The sequence below is a fragment of the Sorex fumeus genome, unplaced genomic scaffold (genome assembly GCF_029834395.1).
Source record: "Sorex fumeus unplaced genomic scaffold, SorFum_2.1 ptg000077l, whole genome shotgun sequence".
Classification (NCBI taxonomy): Eukaryota; Metazoa; Chordata; class Mammalia; order Eulipotyphla; family Soricidae; genus Sorex; species Sorex fumeus.
In genome coordinates, this window is record NW_026606134.1 from 5,047,713 (window position 1) to 5,063,084 (window position 15,372).

The window sequence follows — 15,372 nt, forward strand, 5'->3', positions numbered from 1 at the left end:
AGGAGAAGCATGCTGAAAGTAGACTATAGACCAAACATGATTGTCACTCAATGCCTCTATTGCAAACCACAGCACCCAAAGGGAGAGAGATAACAAAAGGGAATGACTTGCCACAGAGGCAGGGTGGGACTGGGGAGATAGGGGGTGGGAGGGATACTGGAATCTGTGGTGGTGGAAAATGCTCACTGGTGGAGGGATGGGTACTTGTTCATTGTATAATTGAAATCCAAGCACAAAAATTTATAACTGTACCTCATGGTGTTTCACTAATAAAAATTTTAAAAAAGAAAGAAATTAGACTATAGACTGAACACGATGGCCACTCAAAACCTCTATTGCAAACTACAACACCCTAAGGGCAAGAGTAAGCCAAAGGGAATGCCCTGCCACAGAGGCGGGGTGGGGTAGGGGGGATGGGGTGTGGGGGTCGGAGGGCTACTAGGATCATTGTTGGTAGAGAATGGGCACTGGTGGAGGGTTGGGTACTTGATCATTGTATAACTGAAACCCAAGCACGAAAGTTTGTAAGTCTACAACTGTACCCCATGGTGTTTCACTAATAAAAGAAATAATAAAAAAATAAAAATATTTATTGGAAAAATATGTGGGGAGGAGTGGAAATGGTAGGGACAGACTCCATGGCATCAAATAAATGGAAGTTGTGTGTCAAAATACAGCCTAACAAGGCATCCTGGGAAAGATTTTGAAAATCAACAGCTTTCCATAACGTGTGAATGTGTGTGTGCACGCATGCATCTGAGTTTACCATAGTAGAGGACAAACTTTTCACCTAGCGTGTCTGCATTAGGTTAGACAGAGATGCCACCTGACACAATCGTATTTGCAGAGCTGGTGTAGCAGAAGCCTTTATAGTTGATCTATAGGTGTCTACAGGCCATGAAATAGGTGCTCTCTAGACTTAGGGAAAGACTAAAGCAATTAGTCTTTAATTAGGCTCTGAAGGGGTATTCTAACTTCTGTTTGACAAGTGTGAAAAGACACAATGCATGAAAGCTGTGTGTGATGTTTAATACAGAAACTCTTAATACTTTTGAGGTATGCAGGTAGAGGGTAGAACCATAAAAAGGTAGAAAGTTTATATACCTATGGTTTAGACTACTGACAGAGCAGTTTTTCAGAGGATTGTGTTTAGATACTAAGGTGATATTATAATAGAAATATTATATTTAATACATAACGTTAAATAATGTACAGTGACATTTCTCAATGGAATTCCCTAATGGGGCCTTTCTGAGAAAATTATTACTAAGATTCAAGTCAAACACAGAATATAGTTCACAAATAAAGAGACAATAGGAGCTCATTAAAATGATGCCATTAAAATGGGCCAGAGAAATCGTAAGGCACTTGTGTTGTACACTTTTGACCCTAGTTTGATCCCCAACACCACGTATGGTCCCCTGAGTGTGGTTAGGAATGACCCCCTAAACATAGAGTAGCCCCTGAGCATTGCCAGATGAGACCCATACCCTCTCCCTTCCAAAATAAAATATAAAGTAAAGTGCTCTTAGAATTGAAGAAAGAAAAAACCCAACTAAGAATAGAATCAAATAAATCTTTCTCTCATGAACTTTGCCTTATTTAATATGCTACTAAAACTCATGATCATTGTTATATCAGAGTGAGTCAAAGTCCCAATGAATGTCATCAATATTGAATCTAGGGAAGGGAAATATGAAAAGCACATTTTGTGTGGCTTGCCCAGAACGCTCATTTCCCCCCTTTCCCTTCTTAAACCTCAGTACTCCTTAGAGGGGTGAATGGAGGTGAAATAAAACAGAAGAACTCACATTCTTGAATCCTCGGTAGAGGATCTGGAGCTCCTTCTTAGTAAATTTACTCTGGGCTTCCAGCAGCTCCAGAGCCTCCGGCCGGTGCCTGACAGTGGCCATCTCCAGCTCATCTTCCACGCTGTCTGTGGAGGAAGCAACAGAAAAGTTCTTTAGTCCAGTCTCTTCCCATCACCACACACTCACAGTCACACAGAAAACCATGGAATGAAATGGCCATGGGAGGGCTGGAATTCTTCCAGAGGAAAGGTTTCACACAACAGGAATGGTGTCTCCATTGCCCAAAGGTTAGTATGTAAAATGAAGACAGTTCTACATAACATTCTTTTCTTTTTCATAAATTCTAGTGCTAAACATAGTAAAATATGAGCATTTGTACAATTTGGGAAGCATTAAAAATCACAATTATTAGAATCCAGTATAGGTGTGGACACACCAAGTATTGGCTACAAAAGTGACAGTTTAGTCAAGTAATATTCTGAAAGTGTGACACATGTGCAACGATAAGACAGATAGCTGATACACTCCAAGAAATCATTTTGCTTGGGGCTACAATAATCAGATTAGGGGCTGACATGAGTCAAGGAACCAGCCCTCAGTTTGTCACAGTGCTCCTTAGCTAAATTAGGACTAAGGGAAACTTCTAACTAGAATCTATTTTGTCATCTAGGAAGTCCATTGCTATAGATATATTCTAAAATACTATGCCTCACTTTGTGGATAGGCTTTCTCAAAGATATTCAATATAAAAAGAATTTTGTGGCCATGCAAATGTGAAAAATCCTTCAATGGTAATATTCTGTCAGCAGAATACTAGAAGGCCATGGTGTTGAGAGAATCTACAACAAATAATTTGCTTTCTTAACCCAAAAATGTATGTCCATAAAACACTTTCTCCTGACAAGTAACATCTGGTAACATTTGCATATTTGCCCCAGGCTCAGGTAGAACACAAGGCAGGGAAATGTCAGGATGTATTATGATCTCTGAATGTAACATCTGTTACAACATTTATTTAGTTTCTTGGAAATGGGATCCAATGGAGATTTAAGGAATTCTCCTGGCTACAGGCCATAGTTTAGCCCACACACGAGCTAAGGGAGCCCTTCGAAACAGATGCATGCTGGCCCAGTGTTAAAACCATGGTTTGACTGCTTTCTGTCACTCTCTCAGCTTCAGATGCTCAACTCAGAGAAGCGAGGCTCTAGAAAACAACTTCTCTTGAACTCTGGTACAAGGACAATAGTCTAAATTCCATCTTCTCTTGGAAATTTTTATTTATTTATTTATTTATTATTTTTTTTCTTTTTGGGTCACACCCGGCAATGCACAGGGGTTACTCCTGGCTCTGCACTCAGGAGTTACGCCTGGCGATGCTCAGAGGACCACGTGGGATGCTGGGAATCGAACCCAGGTCAGCTGCGTGCAAGGCAATTGCCCTACCCGCTGTGCTATCTCTCAAACCCCACTCTGTTGGAATTTTTTAAGTCCACCAGTCACTTCATCTGTGATACTTAATAATGCTGCCTCTTACTGAGAACTGTTCGTACCGACTGCTTTGTCTCATTGAGTGCCACTGAGTGTCACAGGGGCCGGTACCCTCAATGATAGGAAAGAAGGGCACTGGAAATATCATCCAGGCATGTCCTAATCACTGGCTCAAGGAATTTACAAAATACCAACAGGAGTGATGAAAAAAGTACTCGGAAGGATTGTGCCTGTCAGACTGCAACAGGAACTAGAAATAAAATATTGGCTTTATGCTTTCCATTGAATAAATACGGGAAGCTGTAGAATAGTGACTGATAGAGTGGAATAACAAAAGGGACATAGAAAGATGAGAAAGCCAAGAATAATCTCGGGCTATTAAAGATCAACATGAGAAAGGCAGTGAAGGGTGGCCTGAAGAGATGTGGAAAGGGCTAAAAGTAGCTGGAAAATATGACAGATCCACCTCACCAGATTTTATGGGGACAGAAAAGCCCTCCAAAGCCCAAATGAGGCTCCTTCTATTTTCTTCTCTATTCGATGGAATGAATGAGTAGATTTCACTCATGAACTGGAGAAGTTGAAGGAACAAGGTACCTCCTTGGATGGTATCTGACATAAGGAATTGAACTCTGTTCTGGGTACTGTAGCTCCCAATGCCAAAATAAATGCCAGAGAATAGACTTGATATAAGTAAAAAACTAGAAAAAAAACCTGTGCTTTCTTAGAAGTGTCTTCAGATTTACTCCCTTAGAATCACTAATAGTACAAATCCCTGTTCCTTTTCATATTTTCTGATCCAGTTCAATTATGGCTTTGTGGTTTGCCATGCCTGACAGAGGGTTCAACCCTAACTTCCTCTCACATAACCTAACAGATCATCATGGCATGTTCCTATTTGTTTTATCTGTTGCAGTGTCCCCTTGAAGACAGACTTAATGTCTCGTAGGCTGGAACAACGTATAATCTGGTATCTAATACACATTCCAGAATTATTGCTGCATGAGTCAATGAACCAATACAAGTTTCCATTTCTCAGCAGCACCCTAAATATTTTTTTTTCTTTTTGAGTCACACCAGGCAATGCACAGGGTTTACTCTTGGCTCTGCACTCAGGAATTACTTCTGGCAGTGCTCGGGGGACCATATGTGATGCTGGGAACCGAACCCAGGTTGGCATCATGCAAGGCAAACACTCTACCCACTGTGCTATCACTCTAGCCCACACTCTAAATCTTAAGTTACCCCTAGAAAATTTCTCAGACCAAGATTTGCAGACCACTAGTGGACCTTAAATATTTGCTTTGGAAATGCTGTCCTCTCTGTTCATTGTTCTCAGGCAGACAGCATAGAAAAAAGTAGAGGGAATTTTAATCAGATTTTCTCAGCAGCCTTTCAATCATGGCATAACCTCGTCTTAGATCTAGTGACCCTTCCTTGGGAAGGAAACAAAACAGCACATTAACTTCTCGGCCTTTGTAACCACACAGCAGTCTGATTCCCACCAACACAGCTTCTTTCTCCAGCTGTCGCACACTTACAGACTGAGCCTGAGACAAAAGACCCGGGGCTGGAGGGTCAGTGTAATTGAATTAAGCATGTGTGATAGGAAGATCATCACAGACAATATTCAAAGCGCCATGCTTGATGTGTCTCCCTGCGGGTGTGCTTGTTTTCCCACCTGACTGGTACCTTACTTCTTAATGACTGCTCGCTGCCAAGGGGCTGCTTCTATTTCTGAGGAGGCTGCCAGGCTCTAGAAACATACCTGAAATCATCAGCAATCACCAGCATATTATAAGTCAAAAAAGCAGCACCACTTAACCCAATCAAGGCTCTGATTCCTGGAGACAGACTCTGTGGAGAGCACAGCATGGTTCTGCAGGGACCTTGGAGTTCGCGGTGTGACTCAGACGCCATTGAAATCCCGCACTAAGGTGATTCTAAGTGGGGCTGAACATCTATTGAGCTCCTGTTACGAGCCAGGGTGACAGCAAGGTGCTGTACTGACTTCATCCTAGTTCTCCAAGAACTCCACCGTCAAGTATCTATCACTGTTCATTCTCAACGAGGGAAGAAGTGGCCAGATGTTACACAGAACAGGTCAAAACGGGATTCATCATCATGTCTTTGATGTCAAGCTTATGTTCTGTTTGAGTGTGTGTGTATGTGTGTGCGTGTATTTCTGTGTCGTTACATGCTCTCATCTCACTCTTAGGTTCACATATATCAACAGTAATCACAATGAGAGAAATAAGAATAGCCTCTCTCCTCTTAAGTGCTGTCAATTGCCTCAGAGATTCGACTAGATCCACTGAGACCTCTTTCCATCTGAACTTCTCCTATTTCTACACACTAGTAAGAAGATAAATTTATGCTGTTAATGGACTTGGTCTGTGGCATTTGTTGGTGGCTGTCTAAAACTCACAGACATCTTTCTCTATTCAAGTGGCGTGCAATGTCAATAAAAGTACATTTTATTATTATTCTGGTGAGTGCTGGGCAGTGTGCTAGTACATCATATTACTTCTTTCTGTCTGTCCTCCTGTTGTTCATAGATTTGCTCGAGCGGGCCCAGTAACGTCTCCATTGTGAGACTTCTTGTTACTGTGTTTGGCATATTGAATACACTTGGTAGCTTGCCAGGCTCTCCGAGAGGGGCGGAGGAATCGAACCCGGCTCAGCCGGGCTGGCTGTGTGCAAGGCAAACACCCTACCGCTGTGCTATCACTCCTCCTCACTTAATCTAATAAAACCTTTCAGGAGAGAGGGCTATACTTCTAACTTCACTTTATTTAAAATTTTGTTTTTGTTTTTTGGGCTACATCCAGTGGTGTTCAGGGTTTACTACTAGCTCTATTTTCAGGGATCAATTCTGCCAGGGCTTGAGGACCTTTTGGGGCATCAGGGACCAAATCTGAGTCAGTTGTGTACAAGGCAAGTCCAAGACCCAACGTACTATCTCTCCAGCCTTATCATCCCAATTTTCTGATTGAGACAATTGAGATATAGAAGATCTAATTTGTTCAAGGTCAAACAGTGAGATGACAAGGATGCAGACAGATATCTTTGTCACCTTAAAGTCCAACTCTAAGCCTTCTACTAAAATGGTTGATAAAAACAACCCCCTGATTAAGAACTTAAAAAACAATATATCTGATCTTATTAGAATACCAACAAAAATCCTGTCAGATAACCAATATTGCACTTATTGTATATAGAAAAAACCTGGAATTCCCAGAGCTTAAACAATTTACTCAAGGTGACACAGCTAGTGAGTGACAGAGCTGGAATTTGATCCCTGGCTTTTTGACATCAAAGATCATAGGCTTAGTCAATATGCTATTTTAAGAGATGGGAACAGTTATATAATTTGTTCCCAAATCCTAGGGGATCAACGATTTCACACTATAAATCAGGGGGTTACAGAACTCCCAATGTTTTGGGAAATACCTGTTTGAGCACACTGAATGATCACCATGATACTTATGAGGGTGGGCCTGCTGTCCGGATTGGAAGCCTATAGAATAAGGCCTGAAAATGATAGGTTCCTGGGTCCAGAAAGGACACAGAAGGGGACTTCCTTTTATGAAATGTTCTTTTCTGAATTTTTCTTAAGTTGAGGTTGTAAAAAGCTAAGGATTAACTGTTTTGTCTAAGAAGCAAAACCAGTAAGATACTGCAGCAGTTAAGGAATTTATGTGCATGTGGCCACACTGGGTTCAATTCCCAGCCAGGAGTGTTTTCTAAGCACAGAGTCAGGAGTAAACACTGAGCATAGCCCAGTGTGGCCTGAAACCACAAAATTAAAAAAAAAAAATCCTCAGGTTAGCAAGACTCTGGCCTCTGGCCTCCTAAACCTTAACACACAGATATCTTCAGTGTATAGCTACAGACAACTGCTGATTCATATACAGCCAGGGATAGGCAGAAAACAAGTCATGTTTTTAACAGATGTATCTTATAACCCATTTCATTTCAATCAGACAGCAAATCTCCAATCCTAGACTCCTTTGATTTGCTGGCTAGTTTATTTTGTTCTTTTTGTCAGATTTAAGTCTCTCTGGAATAAAGTTGTCCAATGTCTGAGTCAATGGTCCCCTCAGGCCTTGACACCATTGGACTAGAAATTGGAATTCAAATCTCTTGGGAACTACAGAATGACTTTTAAAAATAGGCACTTTTCTCCTTTTTCTCATAAGTGCTCTTAAAATGCTGAGGTGCCCAACTTCGTTTATTTGAATTTGACTCCCTTTAGAGGTCAGACCATAACTACAATAAAAAACTACAGTACAGCTTACTTGAGAGAAGCACAAATGTGAGGCATTCCTTCTAATACAGGCTTGTGTAAACAAGCCCAGTAGGGCTGAAATGAATAATGAAAAGTTTAATGTGACTTCTTTCAGTTTATCCAGAACCCAAGCCTTGTACATGGAGATGAATCTTTGTCTTTACACCAACCTGGGGTCAAGGTCTTTGCCATACATACTCAGTACAATCTGTGAAATCAACGAGTAGAGCATTATAAGCATACAAGTGGAGTAAGACTCTACAAAAATATATAATCACAGTGGTGAACTTTATGGAGCATAAGCAGACATCATTTTATAATGGTTCACACCCCAAACGCAAAATATTATATTGTAATGTTACTTCAATTTGAGTGCTGGAGCGATAGCACAGTGGTAGGGCGTTTGCCTTGCACGCAGCCAACATGGCTGACCCTAGTTCGATTCCTCCGCCCCTCTCGGAGAGCCGGGCAAGCTACCAAGAGGATCTCACCTGCACGGGAAAGCCTGGCAAGCTCACCGTGATGTATTTGATATGCCAAACGCAGTAACAACAAAGTCTCTAATGGAGACGTTACTGGGCCCTCTTGAGAAAATTGATGAACAACGGGAGGACAGTGACAGTGACTTCAATTTGAAAAGTAGGGTGCCATGGGAGGAGTTAAGAAACTCATATGTGGAAAACTCAGGCTTGATCCTAGGTACCTCATATGGTACTGTGGGAACAGTGTCAGGAGTGAGCACAGAAGCACCAGGAAGAAGACCTGAGCGTACTGCGTGTGCTGCCCCCAACCAAACCAAAACTAAAACCAAAAAACTCTGAATAATCATAAGAACAATTATTTAAGTATTTTATTTGAGTGAATATTGACTCATCTAGCTAAAAATTCACTTGGCTTGTTTTATATTGCTTTATCTCATTTATTTAAAAGATGTATTTACTCCTGTATACTCTTTATTATACTGGCTGAGCAATTACTTTTTTGATATACCTTTATGGTAATGATGATGCATACTAAATATATAAAGTTTGTTCCAGTGACCAGTATTAGAGGAGGATTTAGCTAACTTTGCCCTAGGATTTAGCTACACTTTAAAGAGTGCTGGGAGATAATTGACTATAGAATCAGACACTATAGCTCAAAACTTGTGAAATAGAAGATGTGATTGCTTGTGCAATGTTCAAGTCTGACACAGCAGGATAACTTCACCCAAGGGAAGATTTCCATAGCTACTGTATGCAGTATCAATGTAATATTTTCTTCTCTTCGACTCTAAAAATATGTATAGACATTGATAAAAGTCCATAGACTCAGAGAATTCTATTCTCAGTTCCACCCTTCACAATGTTCAAAATCAAATAAAAGGCTAGCGTGATAATTATTTGAGGAAATTGTTTTAGAGACTAGAAATGTTTTTAAAGCTCACATACTAGGGGCTGAAGTGATAGCACAGTGGTAGGGTGTTTGTCTTGCACCCGGTCGACCTGGGTTCAATTCCCAGGGTCCCATAAGGTACCCCGAGTACCACCAGGAGTAATTTCTGAGTGCATAAGCCAGGAGTAATCCTGGCGCATCGCTGACCCAAAAAACAAAAGCAAAAAAAAAAATTCACACACTTGCACAGTCAATAAATACAGCAACTTGGGATATAGAATGAGCCTGTCATTCTTCTTCTTGTGCTCATCATTTGATTTTTCTGGATGGAGAGTTCAAAGAGGGGCCAGACTCCCGGAAACGACTCTTTCAACTTTACCAACTTCAAATGCCCTAGCTCAGCAATGTGCAGGCCTGGGAGGTCTTTTCACTTCGCCTGTCTTCATAAGCACTCACCTATCCACCCACTAGGAACTATTTTCAGTTGCACATGGGGAGTATCTGAGCAATTAACTCCAAGTTGATCATGCACAGCCCACGATGAGAAAGAATCAATCCATCCCAAATACTGCTGGAGTCTGGACATTTCTCAGACCACTGGAACATTGGGATCTGGCCCTTTCACTCCTAAATTTTGGTTGTAAGACATTTTTTTAAAACCCTTACCCTGAAAGTACATGGGAACTAAAAAGCTCCTTTATAAATAGTACCTTATCCTGTTTAATATTCATATATCACACAGAGAATGAAAAGTACGTTGAAAACAGCCAATTATTTTGAACGTCTTCTGTTAGAGGTGGCTGTTGGCAATTTCCATTACAGAAGAACTTGAGTTATTTTGCAATTTCATGATTGAATTCAATCACATAAATTATTTCTACTTGAAGGAGAGTTTCTGAAACTATTTCCTCATAGGACTTATGAATGAATTGTCTCTACCTTGTGTATAAGCATAAATAATTCTTTATACAAACTTAGATACAAACTTTATACAAACTAGTTGGAATGCTTGTTATTAGTATTTACTCTGCTACCACTGAAGCAAGCCATAAATAGCCTGTTACGATGGGAATTATCATTTTATTAGTGTCAGGGTCTTGTCTTCTGGTCAATGAGGAAACTGACCAATAAAAAGTATATTGCCAGTCATTATATGTCAACTCTACAACAGAAATGCCAGGGTAGGAGAATACTGAAACAGAAATAGGATCTAACTCACAAATCAGAAAGATAAAAATGAAAATGATTGATATTCAAGTGAGGAAAGCAACTACTGAGACAGATTGTGATCAAAGTGAAAATCAAAAGTATGGCCTGTGGAGAAAGATGAGAAAAGATACCCTGTAATGGCTTGCTAAATTAAAAATGCTCTAACAAAAGGATGTTTCCCGAAATTTGATAAGATTTCTCCTTTGGTCTGAAAAAATCTAATAATAATAGCAAGCCTTTTTTTATAGCCTTTGCTTAGTGCAAACACATACCTATAGTAACTCATAATACCGTTGTCAGCACACAACACATGCTCCAGTTTGTTCTACAGTTGAAGACACTCGCAAGGATAAATGAAAAAAAACTTGCCTCTGGCTTCACTATAGCAGAACCAGGGTATCAGTTCTGGAAAGTCCCCTTCCAAATTTGTTTCATTAACTCATCTACTCTTCTATTTCCCACAGTGAAGGAGCGGGGCATAGGCTTCGCTTTCCTAGAAGTCACAGACTCATCCTATTATCAGAAAAGTAGAAGACAAGGGACCCTATACAGAAAACAGAGCCACATAACAATTGAGAGTAGCCTTGGATCCAGTTGCCTAACTTTGCCCTTGCGTATTCAAATGCAGACTCCTCCATAAGGTTGCAAGTCAAAGCATACCAATGGCACAACTGGGCTGCCACCTTAGATTCCCTGGACTCTAGTGAATCTCCTTACCTAAGACCTGTCACAAAGCCCTTTGTCAAAAAGACTATTACCATCGTTAGTGTAGCCACCATTACAATAAATTTCTGACTACATAAGAAGCAGGGAAGAGTTGGTTGGAGTCTAAGCAATAATACTTGCATTGCATGCAACAGATTCAGTGGGTTCATGTGACGGACTCAGCCAGGAATAAAACCAAAACAGTGGGTCTGTGTGGCCCTCAAACTAACCCAAAACAAAGTGTGTGTGTGTGTGTGTGTGTGTGTGTGTGTGTGTGTGTGTGTTGGCGGGGACAAGTGGGAGCCACGATAATAAAATCTAGCCACTTTAAATATTGAAACTTCATTTTTACTTTTATTTTTCAATATCTTCATTACCCATGTACAAATATCATTTTGATTTTGTAACAGAGGAATTGGGATTGAAACACTGGTGACTTTCCAGAGAACATAGGTTGTGCTGGGAATCAATCCTGGGTTAGTTGGAGAGATAGTACAGTGGGTAAGGAACTTTTCTTGCATGCAGCTGACCCAGATTTGATCCCAGACATCTCATATGGTCCTCTAAGCCTACCAGAAGTGATCCCTGAGCACAAAGCCAGGAGTAAACTCTGAGCCAGCTGAATGTGATCCCAAAACAAACCAAAAAATGTTATTGCTTCCCCTTATGTCTTTACCCAACTTTGATACTATACAATATACTTAGCTTCTTCCAACTCCAATTTTTTAACCTATAAATAGGAGGTGAAACTTATATCAACTTTACAAATTTGTTTTAAGATAACATTTGAATTCTTAATTTAATTGATAAACTGGAATATTATGATTGATGCATTATTGTTTATTGCCAGAGAGGCATTGTTCTAAGATGCTCAGGAATAATCACATTATACTTGATGTTCGGGAATAAACACTTATATTACTTGGTGAATCTTAAGACTTTTATTAGCTGTGTGACCTTAAGCACATAGTTTGCATCTCAGTTTCCTTATTGGTAAAAAAGGGAACCAATAATTGAACTTGCCACAAAGGGCTGTAACAAAATTGAAACGCAGTATATATAGCATTTTACATACAGCTTGGCCCTCCCATTGATCATCGATTTGCTCGAGTGGGCCCAGTAACGTCTCCATTGGAGACTTTGTTGTTACTGTGTTTGGCATATCGAATACGTCATGGGGGGCTCGCCAGGCTCTGCCATGCGGGCGAGATACTCTCAGTAGCTTGCTGGGCTCTCCGAGAGGGGCGGAGGAATCGAACTTGGGTCGGCCATGTTGGCTGCGTGCAAGGCAAACGCCCTACCGCTGTGCTATCGCTCCAGCCCATACAGCATGGCACATAATGTTTATAATAGTAGTTATTTTTTAAAATCTAGTTTAACTATTAAAATATCTTTTGAGGAAGTATTTTGCTCATTTTAGATACATATATTTCGGTACAGGGAGATTGGATAAATTCAGTCACCAAAGTCCATTCCTAAAACTTGTAATTTTACTGTGTTTTGGTTTATGGTTTTGATTTTTATAGGGTCTCTGCACATACAGTGAGTTTCACTGTAAACTCACTGTATGTGCAGAAACTATAGTTCCCTTTGGAACCCTTTATACTCCCACTTTTAGACCATTTTGGGGGAATAGAATCTAAGGGAATAAATCAGCTTTATTGCTTGTCATTCCCTCCTACAGTTCTTATGATTTAATATCCTGTGCAATTTGCTATACTCTCAACAAAGGCTGAATTGTCAACTTTAATCCCATGCTCACACTATCTTCTCTACGTGGCCTTGCCTTTTTCCTCACCCTCTTTCTATTCTCCTTAAGACCCAGCTGAATGGGGATAGTACTTTGTAGCTGAGACTTTAATCACACTGGCACATAACATGTATACATATCTATTGCCAATGATGATTGTATGAATAGTATTAATATACATGAATGCATGAATAGCTGTCATTTATTCTAGGATGGGAAGAGCGAGATCTATGTATTTTGTCATCATCAGTGCATAGCAGGGCTCTGAATATTAGTGACATCCAGGAATTAGAACTCAGTCAGTATCAATTGCCTGTTAGCCAGACCCTGTGAACACTGGAATGATGATAAAAAAAAAAGACAGAATTCTTGCCTCAAGGAACTTAAATTTAATTTTAAAGGTGCAAATTGGACACCCAAGTAGAATTGTCACCTGACATGATGGATGTGGTTTGGAGTTGAGTTGAGAAGGACAGTCAGGGTGGCCTAACTCTGATGACTAAAGTCAGCACCCCCCTTGTCAAATTTAATATCATGAAGTTTAATGATATCACTAAGAGGGTAATCATTGGCAGAGGATAATTAGTCCTCATATTGAAGAAAGGGGTTTGTGAACTATCTCTAAGGGCCAGAGGCTAGCACGAATTCCAGATAGGCAAACCTAGGGTGGAATATTCCAGAATTAATTAGAAAAAAATTACTTTTGTTTGTGAATATGTCTTTTTAGGAGCATGTCTCAAAGTTTTCTGCTCTTGTCTGTGTTTATCAAGAAGAAATAACTGGATTTAACGGATAGCTGTAACATTCATGGAACACAGATACAATTCTCACAATGGCCTTCATGTATTCATTATATTTTAAAAGCATTTATTCATAGAGAAGTAATATCTCTTTTCAAGATCATTATTTCTCAGTTCAGCTTAGTTGTAATTATGCTTCCCAAATAACTGCACCAAAATGAACATTGATAATGATGGGATCAAGGTGCAACCATTGTACCAAAAATCACAGACACCAAACAGAAGAGTTGAATGTGACCTGAGAGAAGTAGGGAACAAATATGTGAAGAAACAAGCATGGACGTTATTGGAAACAGGCTCTTCCCTGGCTTCATTAGACTAGAAGCTGCTGGTAGATGAAATCTGTGTTTCAGTTGTTTGTGGTCTCACCGAAGATAATGCCTGCCATATAGCAGGGGATGATAAAGTCAGCTCATCCGCAGTAGACACATCCCTTAGAAACCCTAAATCCTGAGTCACTTCACCCTCAAAATGGTGATTATGCTAGCATTGGATCAATAGCATTCCACCATTACATGGTAGAATGCCTATATAAGATTTTACATCATCTATGACTCACATACGAGCTTTCTTTCTATTATCACAGGATGATTTTGTACAATCCTTCTAACAGTGGCTCACCTAGATTAAAATTCATCTCATACTGTCATTGAGGTGTGAATGAATGGATTGGAATCCTTTTTATTTCCAGGAGTATTCACTGGAGTACAGCTCTGCTTCCAGGCAGACATAGAGAACACTTCAATGTACTGGCGATGGCAATGTTTTCCTATTCAAGCTTCAAACAAAAATGGTTCAATGCAAGGTGATAAGGTTTCCTTTGTAAAGCCACTTCCAGAATCTGTGTTTTCATTATTGCTCTCTTTTCTCTCATAAAAACTCTGCAAGCAATGATGGGCCAGTGTTTCTGCAAAGAACTTCTCCCATCACACTTTATCTTCCATACCCCCTGGCAAGACGACAATTTGAAAGTGTGAAACTTAAATTTTAATCCTGCCATCTAAGCAGCTCACATTGCAATTTTCTGTATTTTATAGAGTTGGTAGAATATAAAATTGAGTCTTAAAGTGCATGACTTCTGTTTCAGTGTCTACGAGGAAAACAAAGAAATCAACACTGAGTTGATTCAGGTTCTGCCCAAATATTACTCTTTTGTGAATAAAAGGGGGAAAGAGTTATTTATGAATCTTGTCAGAAACTGCTATTGATCAATCATGCAATTGTAAAAGAAAAAAGGAGAATGTTTTTATTTATCGAAACGTCTATGTAGTTTCTTATCTGTAGTGCCCATTTTATCTCATGGCCCTAAATAACATTGAGAAACTTAATAAATGAAGCAGAATGAAAAAAAATTATCATGAATGCCACTTTAATAAAAGTTAAAAAATAACTCATTAATAAAGTTTATTTTAAGAATGACTTGTGTTCTTTTAAGCCAACATATCTGAAACAAAATCTTTTCCTAATCTACTTCCATGGCTTTTGCTTAATGCCACACTTACACTTTTGGTAGAATCACCTTGTCCCTTTCTTATTTGATTCCACATTGTCACTTATTGCTCCATGTTTTTAAGTACACCTTTACCATATGTTTCGCATTCATCTTCTTCCTTCCATTATGATTGCGTGAATTTAGACTCTGTCCTACACTGCAGCAGTAGGGGACAGAGGTCAACATTGGCATTCTGCCGCCTAAGGTTAAACCTGCTTTGACACTTCATCATTATAGACACCTGGTCCTACTAATTTAGCTTATTTATTTAGTTTTCTCATCCAAGGGAGGATTATAACTGTGTTTTTCTCAGTGGCCTGAATATTTGTAATATGTTTAGGCTTATAAAAGCATTGGGCTGGAGCGATAGCACAGTGGTAGGGCGTTTGCCTTGTGCACAGCCACCCGGCTGAGCCGGGTTTGATTCCTCCACCCCTCTCGGAGAGCCCGGC

General features: G+C 39.9%; 1 protein-coding gene across 4 annotated transcripts in view; it reads right to left on the reverse strand.

The window, feature by feature from the left end:
- KCNIP4 (potassium voltage-gated channel interacting protein 4) overlaps positions 1-15,372 on the reverse strand; it is a 560,465-nt gene that overhangs the window by 129,086 nt on the left and 416,007 nt on the right. For 3 of the 4 annotated variants that reach the window (XM_056130347.1, XM_056130346.1, XM_056130349.1), the window contains exon 2: positions 1,812-1,936. In XM_056130347.1, the coding sequence (XP_055986322.1) occupies positions 1,812-1,936 (125 nt within the window). The remainder of the gene's footprint in view (positions 1-1,811; positions 1,937-15,372) is intronic. The other variant, XM_056130348.1, reaches the window with a different exon arrangement.